The sequence below is a fragment of the Lethenteron reissneri genome, chromosome 55 (assembly GCF_015708825.2).
Source record: "Lethenteron reissneri isolate LAM-NWPU_2019-01 chromosome 55, ASM1570882v1, whole genome shotgun sequence".
NCBI lineage: Eukaryota > Metazoa > Chordata > Hyperoartia > Petromyzontiformes > Petromyzontidae > Lethenteron > Lethenteron reissneri.
In genome coordinates this window covers 1,438,819-1,466,384 of record NC_083833.1, presented here as the reverse complement: position 1 = coordinate 1,466,384, position 27,566 = coordinate 1,438,819, and the positions used below count along the sequence as shown (strand labels likewise).

General features: G+C 47.0%; 1 protein-coding gene across 1 annotated transcript in view; it reads left to right on the top strand.

The window, feature by feature from the left end:
- The window catches only part of CFAP54 (cilia and flagella associated protein 54), a 66,459-nt gene that overhangs the window by 8,860 nt on the left and 30,033 nt on the right, over nucleotides 1-27,566 (top strand). The window contains 34 exon segments of the mRNA XM_061574402.1: nucleotides 795-896; nucleotides 2,088-2,307; nucleotides 3,436-3,534; nucleotides 4,583-4,695; nucleotides 5,839-5,986; nucleotides 7,039-7,145; nucleotides 7,649-7,789; nucleotides 8,989-9,127; nucleotides 9,216-9,289; nucleotides 9,930-10,055; nucleotides 10,533-10,622; nucleotides 10,624-10,650; nucleotides 10,652-10,670; nucleotides 11,017-11,103; nucleotides 11,520-11,644; nucleotides 12,439-12,606; nucleotides 13,273-13,365; nucleotides 13,856-14,041; nucleotides 14,689-14,807; nucleotides 15,716-15,851; nucleotides 16,447-16,605; nucleotides 17,008-17,130; nucleotides 17,849-18,007; nucleotides 18,584-18,698; nucleotides 19,206-19,225; nucleotides 19,227-19,296; nucleotides 20,125-20,251; nucleotides 21,322-21,436; nucleotides 22,417-22,493; nucleotides 22,904-23,003; nucleotides 23,980-24,101; nucleotides 24,559-24,719; nucleotides 25,800-26,056; nucleotides 26,552-26,785. Coding sequence (XP_061430386.1) covers nucleotides 795-896; nucleotides 2,088-2,307; nucleotides 3,436-3,534; nucleotides 4,583-4,695; nucleotides 5,839-5,986; nucleotides 7,039-7,145; nucleotides 7,649-7,789; nucleotides 8,989-9,127; nucleotides 9,216-9,289; nucleotides 9,930-10,055; nucleotides 10,533-10,622; nucleotides 10,624-10,650; nucleotides 10,652-10,670; nucleotides 11,017-11,103; nucleotides 11,520-11,644; nucleotides 12,439-12,606; nucleotides 13,273-13,365; nucleotides 13,856-14,041; nucleotides 14,689-14,807; nucleotides 15,716-15,851; nucleotides 16,447-16,605; nucleotides 17,008-17,130; nucleotides 17,849-18,007; nucleotides 18,584-18,698; nucleotides 19,206-19,225; nucleotides 19,227-19,296; nucleotides 20,125-20,251; nucleotides 21,322-21,436; nucleotides 22,417-22,493; nucleotides 22,904-23,003; nucleotides 23,980-24,101; nucleotides 24,559-24,719; nucleotides 25,800-26,056; nucleotides 26,552-26,785 — 4,158 coding nt within the window.

Genomic DNA, 27,566 nt, shown 5'->3' with positions numbered 1-27,566 from the left:
ATCTCCAGTTACTGCAGTTCTCTACCCAATGCAATATGCAAGTTTGGGAACTTGGAAGCCATTCCAATACAGGACACTCCTGAGAATGAGTCTCAATGCGTATTGAGGTTTTCTTGGATACATATATTATAGATTGATTTAAGCCTCTTCCACAACCCTTTAGTCATTATTATTATGATATGTTTATGGTGGTTGGATGGCTCAAATGTCAGGGTACGGAGCTGGCACCACCAAATTCCTGGGTTTGATTCCTGGCAGCCATTCTCGATTGAATCGGCATCACACATATAGCAAATTGATGGTCTCAACCTGGTCAGCAATGACAGTACAAAAATTAACTAGTTACATTTCATATTCTTGGTTTTTTCGGTAAAGTCACGTAGAAGGGAAAGAACCAAGAATATGAATCCCTGCAGTCACGAAAGCTTTCAATCAAAATTTAGTTACATTTCGTTTTACACCTACTTTGACATGAATTCCAGCTCTTGAGAGTTACAAATATCATGTGTGTTGAAAAGTACTGCCGCCTAGAAGTAGTTTTGTGATCTCCGTGATCTACGCTTCTGTAGGGCCTTTCTCGAAAAATAAAGGGTTGGACTTCTCTGCGAGAGATTATTTATCTTTTGAAATGATGCCGAGAGCACGTTTGGGATAAAATCGGGGACGCAAGACAAACAAATACGAAGAAAAAAGGATTGGTGGTGTATTTATTTATTTTAAGTGTTCGTACAGAGTGTGCCAATAGCATTGTAAACTACTTTCACTCGGGTTTCTTGTTTCCTGTGTGCTCTCAGATGGCCATTATGATTTTCAAGCACACAGTCTTTGAATCCAGAAAGAAGCCAAAAGGGTTTTTGAGGACGAGAATGAAGACGAACTTGCGCGACCCCAAAATTGTAAGTTATGCATCCACAATTTTGAATAAATGTTTTTATAATACTAACGTTGCTAGACACAGTGGCTGTGTAAACCAGAAAATCCAGAAACTTTCAGACAGTTGGTAGATCACATATGTGCAAGACTCCTGTCTGCAAGGTTATTGGGTGGTACCTGTCATTGGCAGTATGGAAAGTAGGTTTCTGGCCAATCTGTGGATGTTGAATGTTCTCATTATTTTTCTCTGGGCATTTCGGCTTCTGTCCACTGACAATAAGGAGTTATCTAAACACACCTTGTACTGCTATCCTGAATTTTTTTTTTACATGCAGTAAGGCTTTCACCACGAGCATGCTAAATAACCACTCTTGTTATGTGACTTTGTAAATTATATTGATCTTATGGTAGGTAACCCTGTATGTCCAAGACTTTTAGAAGTTGCACTGGGGAGGTAGCCATGTGGCTCAGAGGTCAGAGTGCTGAACTGGAAATGATGAGCTCTTGGGTTGAAATGTAGGGAACCAACCACCATGATAAACCGGGTTCCCTAGTATCGTGAGTTGATGGCATCAGCCAAGTAAAAAATTACTACAAATAAAAACATTGTGAAAAACACAAAATACTTTGCACTTAATTTGCCTGAGAATGATGTAATAAATAACTTGCACCGCTGTCTTATATAACCCATATTTAAAAGAGATGTAAGCAAATAGAAATGAGCTTTGTTATAAAAACATCACATACTATGACATGTATTACACTGGCATGCGTACAGCACATACCACAACATACATAGCATTGCCACACTGCTGCGGTGGAGATGTAGTGAGTGATAGACACGACTGACTAGAGATGAAGGTATAGCGACATGAGAAAAAAAACAGAGAAATTGTAAATATGAGATCTAAATGAGAGAGAGAGATGTGAGTTGAGAAATATGCAATATAGAGACACCGTGACAGAAAAAGTGTGATTATATGCATTTGTGTATTTTAATGATTGGAAATGTAGTTAATATGAGAGATATACATTCAGTAGAAATTAGAAGATAGGTTGGAGGTGCATCATAACAAAATTTAAAATATGCAGAGATATAAAGAGAGTGATAGGAGATGTATTTAGAAGAGAGAAGATATGAGAGAGATGTTACCACCCACTCACATGGCTTAACCTCCCTGACATTACCAACCCGGTTGCTGTAACCGGTGCAGGCGCAGGCGGCATGGCCCCGCACAGGCACCGAGCGGTTGCTGTCGGAGCTTCTGGAGGGAGGTGCGGCACAAATGGTGGCCGTCTTGGACGCCCTGTCGCACCGGGCCGCTGAGGAGTGCGCACCCCACGCGTTGGCAGGGTCTCCAGCCGCCGCCTTCGACCACGACTCTGCGGAAGTCTCTGCAGAGCTCTTCTTTGCCGGAGCGGAGATCATTGCAGGTGCATGGTGGGGCGAGGCATGTGGGAAGGGTCTATGGCTTCGTTATTTTATGCAATTGTTTTTTGCACCAGTATATATAGCATGGGGTGTAAGTTACTTGCTCTGCATGGCTCCGGTGTTTTATGATGGGGCAAGTGATTTGTAACGTGTGACGTCATGAGATGACATTGTGAGATGATGAGATGCCCCACCGTTACCCGCAATGCACCTGATATTATCTCTTTTGTGGAAGCTAAGCAGAGTTATTCCTGGATAGTGTTTGGATGAGCAGCCACCGTGCATGACAGGTGTTATCGGCTGCGGGGCTACGTAGTGGGCAGTGTCTTTAAACGAATAATTGTACTGCACTTCTATTCACCCACATCTATCCTCTCTGCCTTTATCAACCTGTTCTGGCCAGCGTGGTGAAGTATGGTCAAGTAAACCCATGAACGACTGTACACCTTTGTATTTATTTAAATACTTAACCTGGGAAATCCTCTGAGACGGGATGTCTCATTTGCAAGAGTGTCCATATATGCATTTTCATAGCTAATTCCAGTACAATCCAGGCTGACACCTACTTGGCTTCCTAGATATGATGAGATTGGGTGTATTGCTTGTGACTTGGTCATAGAATATTGAATAATACATCTTGCTCATTTTAACCGACAATATGGATACTTTTAAGTCGCGTCTAAAAACAAATGTTATTAATTAAATGTATTCTATGTAGCTCTCCTTCTCTCTTGGCCTTTCCTTAACTTTAATCTGACAAGGCGCCTTGAGACATTAGTTGAGGGCACCTTACAAATAAATGTTAATGATTATTATTCAACAATAACTGTTCAATAGCAAGTAAAAATATCTTTGTGGGATTGCACTTGAAAATAAATGGGTTTGAAACATGTCTTGACCACTTCTTGCATGCAAACCGATTTCATGATTATAGAGGAATAAAACCACTATAGTTTAACATTAGAATCCCACCACTCACCAACAAACAAACCAAACACTTTACAAAAACACTCTTTTCTGCCACGTGTGTTTTCAAAATATGCCAATTTGTTACGAGGTCAGCACATCGGTGTGTTGGAGGGTACTGTGACGTTTCGCCAGTAACGTGAGCCTCCCTTGCCTTACACCAGGAGGTGGAGGAAATTCTGAACGCAGAGGGGCCATCCTGAGCTCCAACGTCCTGGCTGGCATCAGAGATGGACAGAGTCTCATGGAATTGGCAGTCGCCGGTGAGTTGCTCAGCACGAGCAAACGGACTTTGTACACCGTTCAGCTAAGGTCGTTTTAAGGCACATAAAAGCCTCATCCACAACCCCACCATTGCTCCCCACGGCTTTGATCTGACAAGAAAACTACGGTGCTCCATCAACCGCTTCAGAACGGCAACTGGTCGCTGTGCCACACCTCCTCCTCCACACAAGTGGAGAATTAAAGACAACCCACAGTGTGACTGCGGCCACCCGAACCAGACAATGCAACCCACATCATGAATAACCACATCCTACGCCCGCTCTCCAGCAGACTGAGCAGCATTAGTCACGCTACTCCCAAAGCTATCACATAACTCACAGACTTAAATGTGGATGTGTGAATTGCACATACTTGCCATACGCTAGAGAGAGAGAGAGAGAGCTAAGGTTGAAAGCGTTACTGCATGCGCTCTGTCTCTTTGTGTGTTGGTCTGTCCGTCTCTGTGTCTGTCCACAACGAAAGGGTAGGGAGCATTCTTGATTTGAAGCTTTCATGACTGCAGGAATCCATGCTCTTTGGTTCTTTCGGTAAAGTCACGTAGGTAGATAAATAAAATATAATATATCACGATGTTTTGATCGCAACACAAGCAGTCAAATACACTCTAATGCTCACCATATACGCATCATATCATGCTTATAAGAAGTCATTCTTTTCTATTCGTGTATCTTGTCTGCGATTGGTTCACTGCCCTCTGCAACCATGAGAGACTCCATATGCTTCGCAATGGCAAAAATAATTGATTATTTAATAAAATCACGACCCCAGCCTGGGACAATTCATTGACTCATGTTGGGGGTGGGGGGAGTGGTTCATAATTATCACAATGCACCTATGGAGTCAAATCAACGCGATCTCTTTCTATCACGCAGAGTGTACCTCTCCATTATCCGTGGTAAATGATCTCACTCATAAACAATAAAAACAGACAATGCATTCTGCGTCTTCACCTCCGTTTTTTTTCCCCGCACGTCAACGACAAATACTTTGCGATTGACGTAATCTACGCGTGTGTGGGCACGGCAGGCGAGGACGGTGTGACTGAGGAGGCAACGGTCCGTTTCCTCAAGCTGGCCTTCTTGTGCGAACGGTGGGACATATTTGAGGGCCTCATCTCCCCCACACTCGGCTACTTACAGGTGAGGCTGCCACCCCCACGATTGCTTGTAATCTCATCAGAGATACTCTTAGGTTTTTTCGGTAAAGTCACGTAGGTAAAACATTTTTTTTATTATTATTTTTTACCTACGTGACTTTACCGAAAAAAAGAAAAAAAACCTAACAGTATGAATCCTTGCAGTCACGAAAGCTTCAAATCTAGGACTCATCAGAGATCTCAGAAGCCAAGCAGATGTGGGGCCTGGTTAGGGCTCGGTGACCACAATGCACGGCAGGTTGTCACAGGCAGCTGCGCGAGGGTTTGCTACGTGATGGTTAGAAGAGGGCAGTGCAGAATTACCCATTGCACTTTGAGACTGCTGACACGTCTATAACTGCCACGCAGCAGTGGATTTATAGATGGGTTGTAAATGTAATACTTTCTCATTATTAATGTGGATAACCTTGTCTCCTCCTGGTTGGCTGTGGTTGGAGTGGTGGCACACCTGTTAGTGCAAAGCACTGTATGATGCTTTGTATGAACCTATCAGTTTGAGTCCATTCATGGCTGCAAGCGAACATCAGTGGTTAGCGATATTTTAACTCATTCTAGGCCTCTCCCTTTACCAACCCCTACTGACAAATATGGTGGAGTATGGTCAAACAACACCCATGACAGACATGGTGTGGGGAGGCCTTCATCCAGCAGCGAATTAAAAAATCGGCTGTAAAATTAATATTGGTGCACTGCGGTGGCGAGATGTTATATAATAGGAGGTCGTGGGTTCGATCTCAACCCTGACGCACATTTTTGATGTGTTTGTATGGATTTTTCTCCGGGGCCTCCGGTTTTTTCCTCGACATTTCGAATCAAAGTGCATTTAGAGTATTTGGCTGCTATACATTTCCACAGTGATAAGTAACTTCATTGGGCTATCATCTTTGGCCAGGTCACTTCTGCGAATGAGCTATATAGGTCAGTAGGCCTCACCTGGTTAAATAAAAAAAGTTGAATTTCGTTTTAGATTGTGTTTCTGATAATATTGGATAACTTTACATCCCTCCTAAGACAATTTACATTTATTTGATGATAATGAAGACTGTGTGATGAGGATGATGATAATGTTATTGATGACAACCAATGAGGATGAAAATGTTTGTTGACCCTGGCACGTGTGTGGCAGACCAAGGGCACTACAGGACGAGGAGAGCTCCACCAGACCCTGGAGCTCTTGCAAACCTTGGAGCCACTCTTGTCTGGACGGAGAACAAAGCACGCGGGACTCACGTCTGCCATGGACTCCTCCATGGACGAACAAACGTTCGCCAATGGTACGATGCAAAACCCGATAATCCGACGCCACGCACACAAAAGTCGCGTGGCATTGATCGGCGTGATGTAGTCTGACTTTTTGCTCCGTGTGGCTGGGAGCTTCCTCTGATCCTGAATCGGAAGTTTCCAGCAGGTGAAGCGAAACGTTGGACGTTCAATAAATCCTAATTAAACACTTGTTTTGGATCAAGTCAAACACGAATCTCTGATGCCACTGTGAATATACTAACACGACCACACAATGTTCTAAGATACACAGTGCTCTGAGTTTGGTATACATTTTACAGTGACCTAGGCAGACCCCTCTGGAGACCCTTTTGATGATAATTTTACCTTGTGATGAAGACAATAATGGGACATTTTGTTTAGGACTTATAAATGATAACCACTCTTAACTCTGAACATTTTACAGAGGCATTGAAGCAATCCACTGCACATAGATTGAGCCACTTCTTGGTGAGATAACCTGAACATGATTTATACATTGTTATTCTTCCAAGTCCATACCTGTCAACCCATACGGTTTACCCGTATTCTTGTACAGGGAAATTGAGTTTCCAGGTCCATACAGCGTACAGTCGTCTCAATACGGGCAAAAAAATAAGAAATAAATGTCTTTGTTTGTGTTTCTTCCTTGTGACGGGACTTATTAAGATAACCATTGAGATGTATAAGCACATGGGGTGACCATTAAGGTCTGAAATGGTCTGTAATAAGGCATGCAAGTCATGCAAGAAAGAGACTTTGAAGAAAGTTTATTACTGTCAATCCACACTCTGTTGGTTATGGGCGGGGTTTGACTATACTTCACCATGCTGGTCAATGTCATTTGGTGAGGAGGAGGGGGTACTGATGTCGGATGTAGCCAGAAATCAAACTCAGGTGTCTGGGTTCGGAGCGCAGCATGCTAAGCTTCACACTTCAACTCCCCCAAGCAGGGAATCCGTTATCCTACAAATTAGTTATTCATGTAAATCCCACAACCTAGTTAGTTATCGTTTGATGGTCAAAGGTGAACATAGCAAATGCTAATGTAATATGATCGGTGTAGGGGCAAGACCGAAGACAGCTTGGAGTTTGGATGAACTGCTCACAGCAGTGGAGAAACTGAATGCTGCTACAGAAAGCCTGCACGCTACAGCTGACTTGACATCAAAGGTACGACTCTGCGGGCGTACTGAGATGATCGTTATCTGCTCGTGGATATAAATAACATGTCAGCGACTGCTTTGGCAGTGTGGTGTCAAAACACAGCCTGCGCTGGGAGAAGGAGGTCATGGCAGCACAGAACGGGAGGACTGGGGGTGGTGGTAAGGGAGAGAGAAGGTGGTACTGTCCATTAGGATACAGCTATACGCTGTTTAGCACGGCTCAGGTTCGAACATAGTTCTATAACGGCCGTGGTCCACTTGTAAGTCATAACAGGTCATTGTGGTGGTGATTTCTGTATTTCTGTTTGTCTCCTTCGATATCTCTCTGTGTTTATCTGTCTCGTCTTCTCTCTGTGTCTCTGTTTCTCGGTGTCTCTGTCTTCTCTCTCTACAAATCTTTTGGTGTTCCTCATGCGATTTTGACACCCCCTTACAGCTTTGCGCCCTAGTGGGCGGTCCCGATTGCCCACCCGTAAGGCCGAGCCTGGCTCTTTATTTGTGTTTGCTCAGGCAGTGCAGGAGGAGCGTTCTTTACTGACGGACGCTTCTGCACAGCTTTGGCACGGATGCAAAGCTGCGCTGTCGCGGGTGCAAATGAGAGGAGCGAACGACTCCGCTCGACATCGGGTCAAGACCGACAGCCTCACTAAGGTGCGGCCTACACTGCCTCCTTTTGTTTAAAAAGGAAAGCCTCCTCACAAAATATTTGTTTTCTGTCATGGCCTGCTTGGCATAGTTGGCAAGTTTCTTTCTGAGTGTGTTTTCTCATCCGGTGGCACTGGAAAGTCTATAGTAAGCCTTCAAAATACAAAAAAATACCTGAAGCCACCTAATTTCTAGGAGGCTCAACTGCGACACACAGTGAGCTGGCAGCCCCTCCCTACATTAGCCCCACCCACTTTTACATAGCGACACCCACTCAGTTTCTAGCCCAGCCCAGTGAGTGGCTTCCTCATATGTTCTACTGTTTAGAGGCCCCACCTTCTGCACATTGACCCCGCCCTCTCTTCTGTCAGCTCTGCTCACCACTTAGGTAGCCCTACCCAATGCCTGTATCATGAGGCTTGATTAAACAACCCCCACGACTGACACGGGGATTGGGATGCCTTCACCCAGGGGCGGATTTAAAACGGACAAAAAAAGTAATGTATTGTTATCTATAAGACTGCACAGTTTTGCAAAGTATGGAGTTGTGCATTCTGGGAATTACACTGCAGGACAGAAAGAAGAATGCAAAAATAAGAACACGTGAAGGTTAGAGACATCATATCGACGATTAAGAAAAGTAATTGGGCCAATTAGTAAGGTAGTTGACCCTCCCAACCAAGTGGCAGTCAAATGAGAAAATACCACCAACAGGACGTTTACGAGATAAACAAATTAAATTAACTCCTGTGCAGGTGCCAGACTGGATTGTTACATTGCAGCACCATGAGATGGCGGTGTCTTGCATAGGCCTTGATCTGGCAGCAGATTGATTATGGCTGTGGATAACGATTGACCGTGACTTTACCGAAAGAACCAAGAATATGAATCCCTGCAGTTACGAAAGCTTTTAATCGAAAGATTGACCGTTTATAAAAGTAAGTGGGCTTGGGCAGGACACATCGATAGTAGGGATGTACGGTCACTGGTCAAGCCACGATGGAGAGGCAGCTAATTGAGAAAGATGGAACAATGTGAACGATGTGATCAATTGATGTGCTGGTGTAGGTGGATTTTTACATCGTAAAACTGTGAGAGATGGCGATGGCTTGGGTAGACTTTAATCTGGCAATGGATTGATCACGGCTAATGATGATGATGATAAGACTTAACGACAGAGCTTATCTCTTGTATTTGTTCTGTAGCTGTGCCGAGCACTGTGTTCGCTGCACGGGACCATGTGTGTGCTGGGCGTGGCACAGAAAGATCTCCTGGCCTTGGTCGAAGCTTCTCTCCGTCTTTCCGCACTCCTACAGAGCAGCGCTGAACAGACTTTGCGACATGGTAGGTTCGAATCGATGTTCGCTTACATCACTGTTCCCGGCAGTATTCCTGTGCTAAAACTTGGTTGCTTGTGTTTGATGCCGTGTAGCGTCAGCCCAGGCAAGCAGTGAGGCTGACAGGTCGGCTAGCAGCCAACGCAGCCTTCAAACAGATATGGTCACGGTAAGATCACATGCTCATCTCGGGTGTCTTCATTACCACCTTCACTTGATAACAGCTGCAATTCAATCCCCAGCACTTGATCTAGTAGTTCACAAGTAATGTGTATCATCAAGTCAAGTCAAAAGACCATATTGTTTCGTTTCTGAATAAAAAGCATCTTTGCAATGCCGGATTTTTATACGAAATGTTCCGAAACGTGTTTGGACTTCATGCGGAAAGGGTTGTTGTAACCATTGCAGTGGCCATTGTACCACATTGTGTCAAAGAATGGTCGCAAAAGGTAATGTTACTTCTTCTTAAGTTACTTATTTCAGAATATGTATCCATCTGCACCTCCGATTACCATGGCTGGCTACGTACGGTGCGAAATAAGTTCAACATACATCCACCGTAGGGGCACACCTTTTATAAGCCCTGCAGGGAGTGTGTTTCACACGTGAAGAGTTCTGAATTTTCAGTTATCAGAGGTGCATTAAGCCAAATACAGGAGAAAGTTATTTGACGGTCTCACCAATAAATGTGCTAAGGCCATCAACTCCAGACAGGCTTAAATGTGGAATCATATTGTTGCACCTATAAGCGCAGTGGGTGTGCTTGTGCTGTGCGTGTGTGTATCTGTGCATCTGTTCGTCCACTCAAGAGCTACCGCGAGCAACTGTGGCTGGCATTTGTTGCTCTGAGCCGGGCCCTGGATGAAGTTGGTGTCGCGCGAGGACTCACTCGACCCCGCGGTGGCTCAGCCATCACCTCCATGGACCCGAGCAGGGTGAGGCAGCCCCATTCACTTCTTGAATGAGAAAACTGTGCAGCCCCGCAATTTCTCACTGACGCCACTGCTTGCGGAAAGAAGTTCCTGGAGAAAACCTGCTCTTCTTAGGGGATAGCAGAACCATTCTGTGCCGATAGCCTGTCATAGACATACTTTCTGTACTGCCTCTTACAGGCATCACCTGCATTATCCTGCACATGGGTCTACACGTATGATGGCATGATCTACATTTGTACTGCACACGGGAAAAAAATATCTCTCATGGGCGAAGCGGTGATGCGTTCGCCGCTTGTTGCAGAGGTTCGAGCCCAGCGGCTGCCCTGGTTAATACTGCGGGAGTTTTAATTGTAAATTTACTTCACAGTGGACGTTAAAGATCACGTGACCAATGCCTGTGTCAGAGGACACTGAGCCGGCACCAGATGCTGAATTGCATCTTCCTCTAAACCCTCGCCGTGTGTGTTGCCCCATCAGGGTGATGCTGAGGGGTGTGAACCGGGTATGGAGTCGAGCACTCGCACAGCACTGGAGGAAGATCTGCACCTGGAGATGCTGTGGGAGAGGACATAGGGTGGCTCTCAAACTGTTGCACTATGCAGCAGCCAACCTCCAGTGAGTGCCCATGCAGAATTGTGTCTTCACTACCGTATCTGTGTGTGTATGTTTGTATCAACGGCAGAGATATTTGGTATTGCATTGGCCGATTGATGTCTAAACCGGTTACTCAAACGTTTGGTTGGAGAAATTCGCCACCCCCTGTAAGCGGATGCACATGCCGGTTTTCCCAATTTGATAACCCATAACATTAATTTTGCACTGCTACCACCTGCAAGCAAGCCTTTACATCTCCAAGCCTTAGAATGCACCTAGCCTGGCACGAGTGCCCTCATGATATCACCAACAATTTGTTATAGGGGAGTGAAAGGTGCTCACCCTCGCTGTTGTTCGATTTGTGCAGAAGCAGATGGCGGTCAACTCAAAAAGCCGGGGAGAAGTTGCAGAGAGTGCATTCCCAAGCAGCCTGGCACTGATAGCAGCCTCACAGGTACAGAAGCCTACCCTGACACCAAGCACTAAACCATAACGTGGCATGACCATAATCGCTGTGGGAAAGAGTAAGTTAACCCAGGAATATGTAATTTATATACAACATTGTGGGATGCAATTCGCATGAATGGCACTGTAAAATAAAATTAATATTACTTTTTTTTAATTCTCTGACTGTGGACGAAAGGGGAGGTTTGGTGAAGTACCCTGAATCTCTGCAAAGTATGGAAGCGCGAGTCACGTATGAATCAGAGACGACTCCCATGACTTAAACAGCTTCACGAAGCAAATGCATTGTGTATTTAAAGAATTCGGGGAGAGCTCTCCCATTGCGATGTGCGCGGTTGCCTCGTTTTTTTGCTACAGAGCTATGTTGCTAAACGCTCCGCATATGTCTGTGATGGTAAACCACAGAGGAAGATGTTCTAGCAACAGTCGGACGCAATCCCTTATCCAAGGCAGCGTTCATCATGCAGAAAGCCCTACTCGAGGCTTCTGCTCCTGCCAAGGCACCCAGTGAAGTCGCTAAGATGTTGGAGGTGAGAGTACAAAGGGCATGACTGTCGAGCGTGCGGAAAGTGTGACTGCATTGGGGCCCCGCAGGTTGGAGGGACCCTCCGAACACGTGGAATATTGGGCAGGGGGCCCTCTTTTCAATTCCTTGCACCAGGCCCCATGACAGTAACCATGCTGTGCACCGCTGCCCAGTTGCCAGCGCGTGATGTGTACCGTGCATTCAAAATCCCCAGTAACCTTTTTTGCGTAAAAATAAATCAGACTATTGCACCGATTGAACGAAACCATTCATTTTGAACAAGGTTTAACTGATTTTATTATTAACACGTTACAAATTGAACAGTAATATGACTTGGGGTAAGTTTGTGTTTTTTTTTCATTTTGGTAACAAAAATGTTCCACTAAAATTGCGTCTTTTTTTTCATACTTCACCGCACTGATCAGTGTGGGCTAGTGAAGGCGGGGGTGCAGGGCTAGTTCAGATATCCTTCCCCACTGATGTTAATTATTGTCAAGAATTGCACCTAGGCCGTAGAGTTTGTAACACAGTGCATTAGCCACTGCACCAATGCTCCACTCCTAAGTAGTGGGTGGGGAGTGGTGGCCAAGTGGTTAGTGCCATGAACCCAGAGTCCATGTTCAATTCTCAGCCACTACCCAACATCAGCGGTAAATGATATCTGAACTGACACAGCTTGGTCAGATACGGTCAAACAACTCCCACGACTGACACGCCTTGGCAAGGCCTTCATCCAGCCGGGGATTAACAAAGGGCTGAATACAAACGGTACCTGCGTTGGTCTTACGTGCGCTGTAGGGTGCGGCTGGCCTCATCCGCAAGGCAGAGATGGAGAAGAGCGGTTTTCATCTGCCGGGACGTGGCACGCCCAGGGGTCAGGGGGCCGTGCCACCCCCGCCCCTCCTGTTGCGGTGTGGAGAACGCGGCGCGGTGTTCACCCCTGTGCCCTTCAGCGGCTCACCGCAGGTGCCACTGCTCACACGATCACACGGCGCACGAGCTGCGTGTGATCGTACAAGCACGTGAATGCACGAGCACGCATGAGCGCACCTGCACACGTATGTATGCATGATGTATGTTGAACTTCTTTCGCACCGCACGTAGCCAATCGTGCTAATCGGAGGTGCGGGGGAAGGACAACAAACTAAATGCAAAAAGCAGTTCTAAAGTTCTACATATGCCTGGATGACAGCTGCATCTGTGAATAAGTGACAAATATATATTAATATGCAAATGATTTGACTGCATGAATGCTTAAATGGATTTGTTGATATCGCATTCGTCATCACCATCACTACCACCACCACGATAATTGTGACCTATAATCATAATAAAAAAAATGTTTTTATCATTCTTGATATTTTACATTCTTTATTTGTTTACACCCCAGGTCTCTTTTTAAAGAATAAACCCTTTGGTTATAACGTGTTCATATATGTATTATGCGTGTGTTTTTACAAAACTCACCTTCATATTGTCATCACTATCATCATCATACCTTACTAAACCAACAGTAGTCTTCCAGTCTGACTCAGGAATTGCTAGTGCAGGAATAGCTTGCAGGTCCAAATCAGGACTCTGTTTTGTTGATCGCTCTCTCGGTGACGGCAGCCTTGTCCCACCTCCCCACAGGTGGTGTGGTACCGACTGCTCGGGCGCACGGCCGCGGGACACAACGTGAAAGTGCGGCTCAGTGACTACCACCTGCAGGCCACTGGAGAGGAGGTACAGAGCACAGTGGAGCCCTAACCAGCCAGCGCCAGGCCTCTCAGTTCATGCACGGGCGGACATGGGTTGGCCCAGCTACAACTAGACGTGTAAAGTTACGTAGGACAATCTATTGAAATGTATTCTTGCGCTTAAGATAAATACATTTAAATTTGCATGTTAGAATATTTGTTTTATGATTCATGTAATTAGATACAAATGGTATGCGAATGTTACATTTAGATGAATTGAGTGAACAGAACTATACAAAATAGACAAGGGAAAAATGCAAATTCTGACGATATTAAAAAAAAATTCAATCGAATCATGATCCCAAATCATGACAATTCGTCGAGGAAACATTCCATCATCATTATCATCATGTGTGGCTGCCCGGGGTTTGGTATTTGATCTCAGCTGTGTGAGCTCAGAATTTGTGACGCGGCCAATAAGAGCCACCTGAGACGCCTGACCCACCCTCGAAACGTCTCACCGTGAACGCTTACAGGTGCTCGCGGGCGAAGGGTGCCTCCTCCGTGCCGAGGGGCTGCAGCCTAACGAGAAGTACGTGTTCGCGGTGGCGGCATACGCTCGCGACGGCAGCCTGGTGGGGGGCACCATTGGGGAGACCACTCGCCCTATCCTGGCATCGTGCCCCCTGCCCACACTTTTGGCATGGGCCTATCTGGCGCAGGTTTGTCGCACAGCAGCCACCCAGCGATGCACTCGACACACTCACACATCAACCAGCCTGCTAGACCACCAACCACTCACATTCATCAACCAGTCTACGAGACCACCAACACACCCACCCATGAGCCAGCCCACCAATAAACTATCCACCAGCCTACTAACCCACTGACACACCTATCCGTCAACAAGTCTGCTCATCCACTGACACTAAACTAACTATTCCCACCAACTCACATAACTCATTAACCAGCTCACTAACCCTCCAACACACTTACCCTGCTCAATAAACCCACCAGCAACAACGAACACACCAACACACCTACCAAGTAAATACCCAACCCAATCACAAAGCATCCAGCAGACCAACCCTCCTATCTACTAATACCACCCATGCAACTACCTGCCCATAAACACACTTATTCACCTACCAACCAACAAGACCACCAACCGATCCGAATGCACCGATCAATCAACCCGTTAACCCACATCGCCGCTTCCCTCGGCTAATCCTACTGTGGCGTAGCAGTCAAGTCTGTAAGGTTTACGTGTAAAGCAGAGAAACGCATAGTGATGTTCAAAAATGTTGCCCGACTTTTTCAAGGCCTTCAAGAGTGCTATTGTGGCCGGGGTGGTGTTCTGTTGTTGCAGGTGGCTTTCCAGACGCGATGTTTCACCATCGCGAGGTCAGCATGCACACTGCTCTGGGATCATTTTGTGTCCTCGCCAGAGTCTGAATCTGACTCTGAAGACTCTGTGAAGCGGTGGAGGTAGGCTAAAGCTACCACATTTCTGGGAATCTCAATCAGGACACTTGGTGAACTGGCAGCCCTACCAACTTTTATATAGCGACGTGCACTCAATCACTATCCTGCCCTCACAGTGAGTGTTCTTGCTGTTTGTGACATTGGCCCTGCCTACTGCCCGTCGGCCGCCCCACCCCAGTCCGCTGCCAACCCGACCTACGACTCAGGTAGCCCTGCCCTTTGCCAACCTCGTGAATTGAACATGAGGCCTGAAAATATTAACTGGGGGAAAATGTCCAATTTTCTCAAATGCTTTGGAACACAGGAACAGCCTTTCTGAACCCAGGACGTTTAGTAGCTTTAAGGTAGTCAGAATAATACTTCAATGCCATGTATTAACCCAGGTAAGCCTAAACGAGTCGTGACGCTCATTTTCAGTAGGGTGGTCATGCACTGAAATGTTTGTGCAGTTTCATTAATGAGTGTTTGGCCTTGGATTTGGACAGAAGCCCATACGAGAATACTCAAAGGTTAAATCATTCTGTTGGTAGCTACCTTCAGTAGCTAGGAATATTACAATACATTGATGCCTGCAATTGCAATCAATTGTTACGTTAACAATGTACAAGTTATGCGTGTATCAATGCATTCTTTATTAAACAGAATAGATAAGCAAGCAATATGTCTCCTTCATATATCTGGCACTTTGGGTGGCAGATTTGTGCTAGAAAGGCGCCATGTATTAACCAAAGAGAAATGTACTTGACTTGACTCATTAATTAGAGTAATTTCTTACCAGAGGACAGCCCATCCTGTGGACACAGTACATCTTTCCCATGAGTCCATCCCTCTCTCCCATTCACACTTAACGCACAGCACGCTCACTAACAAAACCATACATTCGTGTGGTGTTTGCATGTATGTCTCCATAGGCTGCGGGAGGAGGCAGTGAGTGGGGCGTCGCCCATCCTTCTCAGGCTGTTCGTGTCCAGCGTCTTCATCTCGTGTGACGTGACCATGGGGGGTGCATCTGTCTCCTCGGAGAAGCGCGTTCCCCTGCAATGGCAGGTACGGGAAGAGAGTGGTGGTGGTCGTGGTGTTGTTGGGTGGCCGTAGAGCAAGTGTGGCATCCCCGCTCTAGCTCTTTGGGTTTAAGGCCACGTTACACGAGGGCATGATTCTTCAACTGGCAGACTGCAGTCCAGATGTGGCCCACGATGGCTCTTGGAGCGTTCCACTGAGAGATATGTGGCTCTCCATTATGAGTAAGATGTAAGATATATAAACGAGAGATAGAGATTATAGAGCTGTAGACAACGTGTATGTTATTGAGAACGTTTATTGGGTATTTTGACTTATTTTCTAAGCTGTACGGACATTCTTGGAAGAGGTGGGAGGGCTCACACTTTACCACACCACACACGGCCTATAAATCGAGCAACTGTGGTACACCAATTTATACTACTCCGTGAACAGAGGCGGGAGAATGGAAGCAAGTTGCACCATTGTTTCAACTGCTGTACCAGGAAATTGAAACGGCAATCTCTGGATTGCAAGTCCAGTGTGCTCATCATTACACCGTGGCAGCATAGCGCCATCCTTGATGGGCCCTGCTCACTGCCACTGACCTCTGGGCGAGTCCGCCCCTGTGTGATGCCCTCAGAGCGCCCGTCTGGAGGAGTGCGCACGTGTGCTGGTGGCGCTGGAGCTGTGTCATCATCATCTGGACGAGCCGGCGCTGACCTTGCAGGCCGGGGCCACGTGTCACGGGCTTCTGGCGCCTTTCATGTACCACGGCGTGACTTCAAGAGCCGCGGCAAAGGCATGCGTGCACCACACACACATGCACAAATATACACAAAGATAAAGATCCTCCATATAGCCTTGACAGACTGTTGGTGCAAGTGCTGTTAGCGAGCACCTGTTGAAAGCCAGCATGGTACACAAGGGAGTGGGTGGCCAGCACCACACCCGGCCACCTTTGTTTCCCCAGTGCGATGTTGGCCGTGAGCGGGTATCGAACTTGGGTCGCTGGGTTCGTAGCGCAATGCGTTAACCGCTACACTACTGCTTCCCTATATATACACACACACACAGGGGCACACAATCTACACACATTGGCATAGAGACCCATCTACATGCCTTCCTACTCATTTACCCATGCACTTATCAACGAAACAAAGTTTAATCTTGGTTCGGTGTGTGTACTGTGATGTTTCTTCAGGTCCTCTGGTTATGCCTGGATATGATAAAGGCAGTCCCGGCATCTGTCCGTGTGCGCAAGCAAGCGGGCTTCAGTGAGAGTCTCCAGCACATGGTTGCGAAAATGTCAAACTACCTGGCCAAGGTGATTGCCACCACCCTTTTGTGGTTATAGGAAAATGATTCCCGCAAGGCATGAGGTTGCCACACGTTCTGATTTTCCCAGGACGTCCTCTTTATGAGGTCGCCACCTTGGGGAAATTTGGAAGGCTTCTTGGGTCAAATGAGGTATCCTGATGCAATTCTCTGACTCTGCCACCTCATTGTAAAATTATAGGTGTTGCTGTACATCAAGATCAGCCGTACAAGGAAGCATTAAAAGTCGCGGTGTTTTGTCAGTTGAATAATGATAATGCACCATGGTATTGTGAGATATTCATCTCATATTATAACATGGTCTTCTGTAACTCAGAGAATGCAATTATACATTGTAGAAAGTTTATGTATCGATCTGTCTGGTTGTTTATCCATATGTCTGTCTTTCCATCCATCTTTATGTCCATGCATCCATATCTCCATCTGTCTACCTCCATATTTATTTGTATAAAAAGATGTCTTTGTCTGTCTGTCCATCTTTCAGTGACAGCATTAACACGGGTACATTTCAGTGTCTGGAGTTCAGTGAGCGATTATAATGATGATGATCACCCAGGGACACATGCCAACCACGCTACACCACTTGTGGGATCCGTGTCGACAATTAAAATTTCATCGAGGTCAATGATTGCTTCCTGTGTGAGGACGACCCCTCCGAGGTTGGGCTGAGGTGGTCGATTGCTGATGTTTAACCGCACTTTGCACAGGCGCACTGTGAATGGAATGAGCCGGACATCGCTGGTGATGCCCTGGAATTGGGAAAGCGTCTCCTTCGAGAAGACCTTGATGGCTTGGCCCTGCCCTCGTCTCTCGAGATGCCCAGGGCGACCGACAGGCAGGATGTTGGCAGTAGCACACTGCTGGAGGTCAGGAAAACACTGCAGTCGTGTCTTCATTCATCGGTGTAGATTGTCAAAGAATGATGCGTATCAATTAATCGATTGCTCTTGTCTTGCAGACACACACCTAGATAGTATGTTGTGGGCTGTCCAATATACGTGTAAAGCTTCTATAATGAGAAAACAACATTAAAACCATAGCCAGTCTTATATAACCCATGAGGCCACTGTACTAGAGGCAAGAAGATAAATTAATCTCGAGTTGAATCACCACTGCTAATCATGAAAAATCATCGAATTGCGAGGCAGTGGATTGTTACACGTCTCGTTTGATAGCTGGCGGATGAAGGCTTCCCCATGCCGTGTCAGTCATGGGGGTCCTTTTACTGCCACTGGCTAGAGTGGGTCAGTTACGGGAGGGTCCAATATCACTTGAAATGTCACTTGCCACTGATGTTAGCTGTAGTGTAAAATTGAGCTCAGGTTATCGAGTTCAGAACGCAGTGTGCCAACCATTGCACCGTGGCCCCCCCTGGTTAGTATGTGTACTGTTATTTATACAAGTACAGTACATACTTTAAAGTGTGATTGGTGTCCTTACAGTCAAGTATCGGAAAAAGACTCACGATTAAAAAGCAGCTGGCACCCAAAGAGGAACGCAACTTTACTGCTGAATTAAACGCATTGGAGGCTTTTGCGCTAAAGATCTCGAAACAAGGTAAGTTGGACTTTAATATTGTGTTCAAAATGTCTCACTCACTAGGTGGTGATGTTGTTGTTGTTGCGTGTGACTCACAAGTGGAATAGTTTGCAGGTTCATATCCTGGTCAGGGCATGAGTCGGTGTTTCTAATTCTCTGGGACTGTTAAGGAATGCAATGAGTTGTCTTGAGTTGTCGTCCTATGGAATGGCACGAGTGCGCCCTGTCATAGGAATATGGAATTTATGCAAGTAGCTCCATGCTCATTCGAACAAGGGGACGCTTTGATTCACTTTTAATCCTCTCCTGCAGTGAGATCTGTCATGTTATTTTCATACGCCCCTTGGTCATTCAACTACTGGACGAAGGCCTCCCCTGCCATGTCGTCTGTGGAGATTGTTTAACCATAGTTCACCACGTCTGCTCAATGTGTGTTGGGGAGGTGATGAGGAGGAGACCCAGGGCCGGTTCAGATACCACTCACCACTGAATGTTGTCTCCCCTAATCTCCCATGCCATAACCAGATGTCAAAGCAGATCTCACAGGGACTTGAAGATCCAATGGTGCTGCATTCATGTATTGCGAAACTACCTCTTAAGATGGCGCACAAGGAAGGTATTTTCCGACAGGGTTATTCATATTCTTGCTTCTTTCGGTAAAGTCACGTAGAAGGGAAATGATAAAAGAATAAAAATAAAACATAAGAAAATAAAATTAAAATGAAATAAAATAAGGGTTATTCACTCATAAGAATTCCACGTCAGATGTGGATAATCGAGGGAACAAAATACACAATCAAATGTACACAATTGGTGGTTACCTTTGCACTCTGAGTTAGAGTCCTGTGCGGATCTAACTTTTTCACCCGCAACCCGACCCCTAACCTGTGACTACCTGACGCAACCAAACCTAAAAGCCAAATCCACACTGCTATTTTTCCCGCAACCATACTGGACCTGACCCCTCAAAAACGATGCAATAATGTTATTCCTGCAGTGTTAAAGCACTTACTGCCATTCAATCTAAAACGCCTCTGCTTCTAAATACAAATTCTGGGAAATATTGAACCACATGTGGGACACAGTACTTACTCTGCTAATAGTGCACACTAGCTTTTATGTGTATCTATGTATCTCTATGTGTGTATCAATGTGGTAGTGTTGTGGTGAGCGCACTGCACTATGAACTTTGCGACCTGAGCCGTGAACTGGTCCTAGGCCTCCCCAAGGTCGACTCAGCTGGGGATGGTGTTGATCATTCCACCCTCTTGTTTACCGTGCCAGCCTTCACAAGTGCTCGCTCGTAGCACTTGCTCAAATATCCTGAAAAGGCAACACGGGTATTCTTTGTCTTCGTTTATGAGATAGGGAGATGGTTTCCGTGCCCTGGAAATGGTGATGTTGATGTTTGTCGGGTGAGTCTTTACGTCTTTGTTGGGCACAGTGATGAAGTTCCACCGACACCCTCGTTTCCTGGAGTTCTTCGTGCATTTGCTCAACCGAGCTCTTTCTGAGGACGCGGTGGAGTTGGCGGTGGAGTGGGGTGAAGACATTCAAGTTTGGCTCATCAGGTCCTGACATCAGCAGCAGCAACCTCATCACCAATGTTACAACAGTAGTCAGGAGCAGCAGCTGTAGTGGCAGCAAGAGGAACATAATTGTCAGGAGCAGCATCAGTAGCAGCAAGGCCATCACTATAAACAGCAGCAGCACATAACCTTTTTTCCAACAGCACACTTATTAACATAATCACAAAGCATTTGATAATAATACGAATGTCGGTTGAGATTAGATTTTTAAGTGGCTGTTATTGCGCTAACTGCCCAACAGGATGTTGCTGTGATGAGAGCGCTTGGCTCACAGCCAGAAGGGCATGAGTTTAATTCCAAATCAGGGGTTGACTGCCCATCATCCCCTCTGTGGGGCCAATTTACTGTGTATAGTACCACATTGAGATCTACATTGGCTATGTAGTGGGCAGCAGAGAGCAGCACAGAGAAATCCACTGTTCTGTGCATTTATGCTCCCCGCCTTCACCAACCTGCACTGACCAGCATGGCGAAAGTGTGGTCAAAATACATTCCTGCGGAGGGAGCTGGTAGGAACGTTGGGTTGCTCGGTCAATGGCCAGGGTCAACGGCGGCGTGGTGTATTCCGCAAATATGCCCGATTGTGAGGGCGGGCACAAGCCGGCGTGAGTAGGTTAAACGTTGAGTTTTATAAGGGCACCACGGGGTGACCAGCCCCTCCCCACCCAGCCCCAGCCCCACCCCCACCCCTCCCACCCCCCACCCAGCCCCACCCTCCCCACCCAGCCCCTCCCCACCCAGCCCCACCCTCCCCACCCAGCCCCTCCCCACCCAGCCCCTCCCCACCCAGCCCCTCCCTGCACGACGGACGGACGGACACAATAATCCCCTGTGGGCTGGTGTAACCAGGAGGTTCCTACCAGTACCAGGAGGTTCCTACCAGTACCAGGAGGTTCCTACCAGTATAACTCCCCTCAACCCACGTGGCGTGGGGGAGGTGCCTCACCGTGAGAATGTGCACACACAGGGGGCACGGTGCCGTTGCTCGTCTGAGCAGCGACACTCCTTGGCGTTCTTGACTTTGCTCCTCTGCTGTGTTTTTTTAATTGCAGACGGAATGAATTGATTCTCGGCCTCAAACCAGAGCTGGAGAAGATGACAGGGCTTATCAGAGTGGGCACGGATGATCCAAGGAAACAGGCCAGTATCATTGCCGACTACCACAAGGTGTCTCCCCACTCATCGTTTGTTCATTCTTACTGTCATCCCAGGCCAAATTGGCCTTTTGTTGGTGTGGAAATGTAAAGTTTATGCAAGCGCTTCTAAGTACAGTAAAACCTTGGATTGCGAGTAACTTGGTCTGCGAGTGTTTTGCTAGACGAGCAAAATTTTAAAATAAATATTAATTTTATAAACGAGCGAGGTCTTGCAATACGAGTAGTACGTGTATACGCTTTGTCTGCCGAGCGTCACGTGATCACAACTGATATACGAGTGCTTTGATATACGAGTGCTTTGGATTACAAACACGGTTCCGGAAGGAATTATGCTCGCAATTCAAGGTTTTACTGTACAGGCTCAGCGTAGCCTGTTGCTGTACTCTGTAGTGTATTATGTATCAATTAGAGTCAACCCAAATTTTTATTTACACTCATAAAAGATACCGTGTGTATTAAACTCTATACGAAAGGTAAATAGTTTTACTATAATTTCATATAGTTTTAATGATTTTGCTCACATATAATTCCTTTAATGGCATTTGTCATTCATGATGTCATCCAGCAGTAGATTGATCATGACTGATGATGATGTAATATTGGAATATATATTAGTCTATCAGAGTAGCTACTTTAAAGAAGAGCCATTGCACGTCACATTCAGTCATTGTATATTGTTTCTAATATAAGACATGGACAATGACAAACATGAAAAAAAAATTGTTTTTCCTCTCTTCTTACTAAACATCCCGGCCATCTGAGTCAACTTCCTTTCAGCTTGTCTGAGATGTGTACCACTCACGGATTCTTCCTCAACTTTCCATGTCTAATCTGATCAAGTCTTGTGATCCCTTAGCTTCACATCACCATCCTCATGTCTGCGGGGCACAACATCTGCTCCTCCCTTATCATCGTCTTATACGATTGCCGGTCTCGCAGAACATGTGATGAACGAAATAATGCTCAGTGCTGTCTCCTGTCTGCCGGTAGAGCCTGGAGCCTCAGCTCACAAGCAGATCCACCGTGGCCCCAAAGAGATCCGTCCCAGGGAAATTGTCGAGGCAGAGGTGAGGGTCGCGGATCGCGGTTCACGGTTCACGTTCAATATCAGGTGAAACGTAAAACACCAGATTCGTTGCATCCTGACGAAGCGGCTGAACTCCGTCACCTTTGGCGATGTGTCCCTATTCACGTTTCTTGATTTGACCTTTGATTGAGTAAGAGAACTCAGCAGCAACCCTCCAATGTTGCTTATGACTGCCATTAAATAATGATCAACCTCTTCGACGGATAATTATTAAGGTGCGCCAATTAAACCACAGACAATGTAGTGGCCACGCACAATTGCGATGGTGCGCACACCATGAGCGGTTGACGCGCACGGTCGATGGCGCGCAAAAGCGTACCGTTGTTGCGTTGACAAAAGCGGCAACGTCATCTCTCCTCTTCTGACCCATATCGCTCGCCTCATCGCAAGGGAGAGCAAAAAGCAGCACGAGAAGAAGGCTCTGGAGCAGCTGACAGGAGCGCTCACGAGCTTCGTTCGACCGCTCATCCATCGCCAGCGACTCCGCCAGGTCAGTACGACCCTCCGAACTCAAAACAAGCATTCGGCCTGAAAGACATGAGACGCTTCCACTCGTTCGTTCTTTCATTCATTTGAATGCAACTTGAATAATAAACAACAAAACAATGTGATGGGTAGAAGGCCTCCCCACGCAGTGTCGGTCGTGGGGGTTGTTTGACCATACTTCACCACGCTGGTCGGTGCACGGTGGTCAAGAGATGATCTAGAGCCAGTTCCTATACCGCTCGCAGAGCATCAATCACAGCAGCACTGCTCCACCACAAGGCGACATTTAGGTGTCAGTAAAATACATTTTCAATTAATAACCTTTTGTGCAGAAGCTCACATTGACCAAGCAATGAGTTAAAAAAAAAACACGTGAAGGGATAGGTTTGAGATGCAGTTGCTTTTAGATGCTCTCTCAATCCAAATGTTATTGTATTTTTATTATTATGACTGTGTATGGGACACTGATCCAGCACCGCTGAATACCTGGGCTGGAACACAGTCAGCCACCACCTAAACAAGTAGCTAGTGTAGTGCGTAAACTTTTTATGATGACACCACCTCCTCACGTACTGTGCTGGTGGTGATTGGGACTCGCTAACAGTACTTGTTCCAGCGGCCTCTGCGGCTACGTGGAGGATCTTTGTCTAAAGCTACCAAATGTTCTGGTTTGGTCCCAGCTTCAGAAGAGTTGCCCTGGTGTCCTGAACCATTGGCGATCATTTGAATTTTGACCCATTTTTGACATTTCTGGGCTCTGTCTTGACTTGTGATATTGGCAATTCGTGGAGCCACCTGAATATTGGGAGTGGTTGGCCCAGGAGTAAGCAGTAGAAGAGTGAGGAGGCCACTCACTGTTGGCAGGGTGAGCGATTGAGCGGGCATGGCTATGTGATAATGGGAGGGGCTGCATGCGTCCCTGTTGAGCCCATGTGTCCCAGTTGTCTTTCCGTGTTTGTGTGACGTGCCTCGTATTGCAGGTGTGCACAAAGGAGTGTCTCTGGCGGAGTCGCTTTAACCAGCTGCTGGGCTGGTGTCACCTCACTCTCTTCCTGCGCAAGTGCGAATGGGTGCAGAGACACAACAAACCGGGGCTCTGGAGGTGAGCGATCGTTATTCCCTTGCACTTTTCTGCGCTTGTTTACGTCGCTATCAAAACCAATTGGTCGCGTTTTTTCTCAACAGGGGAACTCATGGGCCCTGTTCAAACTTCACTAAGTCAACTTGTTTTCTGTACCCTGCCACCTAACTACACACCTACCCGCATGCTTAGCTGCCTACCAATAACGTAACCTGCATATTTACCTACCTGCTGAACCTACCTACATACTATCCTATATACCTATTCGTCTATATACCTATTCGTCTATCCCACCTTCCTGTCAACATGCATACCTAATTGCCTACTTTCCTCTCAACGAATCCAGTTCTGCAGCCATGCAGGCAGGATTTTCACGCACACAGTAACTAACATCCACACGATCCGCCAACCTTGCCTGAAAAAACGCCGGACAACGGTGTTGGACCACAGCAAAGACAACGGCGCTCTGTGCTTACAGCGACGCAGCCGTGGACTCCAACATCTTCTCGCTGGAGGCGTCAGGGGTCGTGGTGGCGATGCCGGAAGTCCCAGCCACGGCTCGAGATGGCGCCAAGGAGACAGAAGTCACCAGGGCGGTGACGGCGCAAAAGTCCGCGTCCTCCCAACGCCGCGTTCTGGGTGACGTAACCACTGTTTCCTGCCCTTGTCATCTTTCCCCAAAATTGTGTGATCGGAATCGCTCGCGTCATGAGACAATGCATCAGCAGAATAGTGTAATGCTTCGTGATTAAAATCGGCCCACGGAAGGAGATATATCACACAATCTACCTCTGAGATCCCTTCAAGTGAACACGGTAGAGGGCAGCATTTTCCCACCTGTTCCGCATATGGGAGTAATGTTCATCGCATGACAATTGAATTAATTTTTTGTTCTCAGAGCTGGAATTTTGAATTAGAAAGTCAAATTTAATGTTAGGGTGCTTTTGTGCAGTCATTGGTGATCGGGCTGAAACCATGAACTCAATACACTTGAGAACCCAGTTTCATCACAGGCAACCGCTGGGATTTGAAAACAGGACCTCAGCAGTGCCTGCTCAGCACTCTGACCTCTGAGCCAACCCTTTACTTTGTGGGGGTCATTGGACCGTACTTCGCCGGGTTGGTTAGTGCCAGTCAGTGATGGCAGCGAGCTGTTGGAGCATAGAAGTACGACACAGAAATAGATGTTTCTTTACTGCGCTCTGCTGCTCAACACGTAACCAGGCAATCTATAGTAATCCATAGTGTATAGTGGTCACTCATACAAACTATGTCCAGAATCAACCCTGCTTAGCTACTGGTTTCTGACAAGATGAGGAGAATTCCAGGTGATTTAGTCACAGGCAGTGGTATTGTCCATCTACAGTGAGAGCATACATAACGAGAAAAATCCCCCAGAAAGCCATAACAGACTGTTGAGGCAAGTGATGTGAGCGAGTACCTATAAAGGCCGGCACGGCACACGAGGCCAGCACTATGCCCGGCTGCCTTTGTCTCCCGCATGGCGATGTTTACACATTGCACCAGGTACTCATTTGTGGCTGAGTCCACCTCGGGGAGCCCCAGGGCCAGTTCATAAGATTGTCACTGGTGTTGGCCGTGAGCGAGAATCGGACGCGGGTCACCGGGTTTGCAGCGCAGCGCGCTAACCACACACACTTGGCCATATTCCCACCTTGATGAGCGTTCTACGCCTGGCGCCATGTGTGTTGAGAGCAGCCATGATGAAGGTCGCTGGCAGTAACGGAGGGAGCGATGACGAACACGATGATGACGACGACGACGATGACGACGACTGTGATGGTGGCGGCGACGGGAGCGGGAGGTCAGGATCCAGCTCCGCGGACTCGTCGCACGGAGAGGCGAGGTCCAAGAGAACTCGGAGGAGCGCCGGAAAGGATGACGATCCCGGGGCTTCGCTCGTCGAGCTGACGGAGCGCCTCACGGCGGCCTGCACGCACCTCCGCAGGGCCGTCGTGAGTGTCTCCATGCCCCCTGTCCTCTCTGTACGAACCGTTACATGTTGACCCTGTGCGATCAGATCTGAAAGAAAATCAAGAAGCTAACTTGTTCAAAAACAACCACGTTACAGAGCGTCCTGTGGGGATGTCATTTAAAGGTGGTTAGGTTCATTGCAACAGGATATAGGAGCAACGTCAACAACACTACCATTTGCATTCTTATCGCATCTTATTAAGATGCTGTTGTGCAAGACACTGCATTGTGGGATTATTTATGTTATAGTGAGAGATGTAAGTAGAGGAAAGAAAGGTGGTGGTGGACTTTTGATGACAGTAAAACAAGGGGCATTGATAAGGAGGGGTTGGGATAGGCCTGGTCATAGCTGGGGGGGTGAAAAGTAATGAGGCATCATTGCATCGATAAGACAAAGGGGGTCTGCAAGGCACATGAGCCAGGAGGGGGAAGGGGGCCACCATTGACCCTGGCAGCTGCATGCGCGCGTGTCCCAGGTGCTCGCTCACCGGGGCGGTCACCGCTCCCTGCTATGGGACGTGAGCCGCTCACTCCTGGACTGCGTGCGCTCCTCCCACGAGTCCCAGCGGCTAGAGGAAGATGACGGCGGTGGCGGCGGTGGCGCTTGTCACGTGCCGGCGAGGACCCAGCGAGAGGTCGTCTGGTTTCCCCTCTTCCTCGCCGCCGACTCGATGCTGGATCGAGTCACGCGGACGCAAGGACGACCCAAAGTACGGTTGTTGCAGAGCCGGGGTCAACCACGGCCCGTCTGTGGTGGGGTTGGGTTGGGTCTTTTTGGCATTGGCTGGGTGCTTTCAGTGTTACTTGAGATATACCGAATAATTGTTCCTGATGCCAAAGTCAAAGCAAAAAGAAAAAGTTATAATGCATCACAGGATGCATGGTAGATGAAGACTATACATGATGGTGAATAAAGCCTCGTATTATGTATGTAGAACACTTCTGAATGAGCACCTCCTCATGCCATGTGTGCTGTAGTTGGTGTTGGTTGGGAGCATCCTGTGCAGTATATGTGGACGCATTGCACAGTGCAACAGTGGATTTGGTTGCACTGTCCTATGATGCACACTGTGTACCCAAACAACACACAGGCTCACATCTGCTTAGCTTTTGAGATTTGACGAAATAGAGTGCATTCTGAGTGATGTGATCATCATCTCTTGCATCTGTAAATCTCAATAAAATTATGAATCAGAGCTGCTTCATTACGGAAAACGCAACCCAACAATTCCAACAGCTGCCCTCTGGACAGCAAGAGGGCAGTATCGCAAATCTAGACTTGTACAGCACTGTACTTTTGTTTTCCCATGTCCAGGGGTCGGCAACTAAACAACAAGAAGAGACATTTTTTTTAGTATTTGGTAACAAACTCAAGATTTCAAGAACCGCAATGCATGTGAATATGAGACGGTCCTCGATAAACAACGTCCTGAAACAGTCCTGATAGAGCTGCATGCAGCCGACCCCTGCCCATGCCTATGCTCCCCACAT